Source organism: Amphimedon queenslandica, unplaced genomic scaffold, assembly GCF_000090795.2.
Source record: "Amphimedon queenslandica unplaced genomic scaffold, v1.1 AMPQUscaffold_13394, whole genome shotgun sequence".
NCBI classification, from domain to species: domain Eukaryota; kingdom Metazoa; phylum Porifera; class Demospongiae; order Haplosclerida; family Niphatidae; genus Amphimedon; species Amphimedon queenslandica.
In genome coordinates this window covers 24,107-25,975 of record NW_003546370.1, presented here as the reverse complement: position 1 = coordinate 25,975, position 1,869 = coordinate 24,107, and the positions used below count along the sequence as shown (strand labels likewise).

At 29.1% G+C, this 1,869-nt stretch overlaps 1 protein-coding gene across 1 annotated transcript in view; it reads left to right on the top strand.

Annotated features, from left to right (window-relative positions):
• Positions 1-1,574, top strand: part of LOC109582238 (ankyrin-3-like) — a 10,172-nt gene extending 8,598 nt beyond the window's left edge. The window contains exons 12-21 of the mRNA XM_019996889.1: positions 57-155; positions 202-246; positions 293-394; positions 492-590; positions 635-736; positions 778-915; positions 963-1,082; positions 1,149-1,247; positions 1,292-1,393; positions 1,443-1,574. Coding sequence (XP_019852448.1) covers positions 57-155; positions 202-246; positions 293-394; positions 492-590; positions 635-736; positions 778-915; positions 963-1,082; positions 1,149-1,247; positions 1,292-1,393; positions 1,443-1,574 — 1,038 coding nt within the window. The remainder of the gene's footprint in view (positions 1-56; positions 156-201; positions 247-292; positions 395-491; positions 591-634; positions 737-777; positions 916-962; positions 1,083-1,148; positions 1,248-1,291; positions 1,394-1,442) is intronic.
• The last annotated feature ends 295 nt before the right edge of the window (positions 1,575-1,869 follow it).

The window sequence follows — 1,869 nt, the reverse complement described above, 5'->3', positions numbered from 1 at the left end:
GATTGCATTGCATGGTGTATGTGCTAATAAAAAATTTATTAACATTTCCACTATAGCTAGGACATACAGCTCTTCAGTATGCTGTAAGTCAGGAAAAATTTGAAATTCTAATACTTTTACTGGATTATAATGCAGACCTAAATGCAAGAATGACAGTTAGTTTTGTAATATTTACTTCCCGTTTTTACTCAGTTTTTTTAGAAAAAAGAAGAACGTTTTAAAAATGACCCTATGTCAAGAGTTAAGGTGTAGTTTTATTTTAAAATTACTATGATTTATATTTGATTAACAGATCGATGAAACAGCTCTGCACTTTATTATTAGACTAAAATTTTCAAGTCACTTTTATAAGCTCCTTTTAAACAGAGGGGCTGATCTAAAAATTTGTGATGCAGTAAGTGATGCTTTTCAATTTTTCATTACAATTATTTTTATCAGTTGGTCATGTAATCAATTACAGTTAGATAATTTTATTTTATACAATTGCATAGGATGGATATACTGCTTTATACTATGCAGCTATGAATAAAGATTATGATTTGGTAGAATACCTAAATGCGAAAGGAGCTGACATTAAAGTCAAAGATGTGGTAAATACATCAGATAAAGCTAAATAAATTATGTACTCATTTAGAATGGTTTGACACTTTTGCATCATGCTGCAATAATGAATAGCTATAGGCTGACTGATTTAGTACTTGCAAACAAAAAACTGGATGTTAATATGGCATGCAAGGTGATACAATTTCATTTAATTATGATTCAATTATCATGCAGAAAGGAAACTCAGCATTGCATTATGCAGCAATGAATGAAACTGAAGAAGAGGAAGATGATGAATATTGTAATGAAAAAAAATGGATTTGTTTATTGCTTATTAATAAAGGGGCTCAAATTAATTGCAAGAATGAGCAGGTAACTTAATGTTATTGCAATTTAATATTATATTAATTATGAAAAAGAATGGAATGACTCCACTATTGTATGCAGTATCAAAAAAGTACACAGAAATTGCTAAAGTCATAATTAAGGCTTCAAAACAGCAAGCTATTGAAAAAAATATTCTTCAAGCGACAAACAAGGTATAGGCATAAGTAATAACTATCAATATTGATTATAAGCAAGCCGTTTCAATGTTTTTTTTATAGAGTAAAATGTCTGCATTGCATATTGCAATAGCTAATAAAGATGAAGATATAGTAAATTTGCTATTGGCAAGTGACTATTTTTTAAATGAACCTGATGAGGTGATTTCACAGAATTTTTGTATGTTGATAATGATAATTTCTAGAATGGTATGACTCCTTTGCACTATGGTTCATTTTATGGTTTTTTACCTGATTATTTTCTTCAGCACAAAAATTTTAGACATTGTTTGAATCACCAAAATGAGGTTTTTTTGCATGATGCTACTTCATTTGTTGACATTGTATTACTTTTAGATTACTGGAAAAACAGCATTACATTATGCTGTTGAAGGTAACCATAAAAATGAAGTAGTTATACTGCTTGATAAAGGAGCAGATTTATTCCTTGAAGACAAAGTAAATACTGTAGCATTTTTCTTTTATTAATAGCCTATTATAGGATGGTCATAGTTCACTGTATTATGCCATTAAGAACAAATTTTTTTCAATTTATAAAGTATTTTTTTGTCGTGCATCAAAGGTTAGTGCCATGGACTCAATTCAATATGTTATTTCTTTGTAATGCAATAGCATTGTGATATAATTGATGGACACCGAATCAGTGGATGGCTTCCTATTCACTATGTCATTCAATATGACAATTTTTCTACTTTTTGTCTGATGGTTGAAAAGTGCATTGCACTAGATACAGAAATGAAAGTTAATAGTATTTTCATTAAAA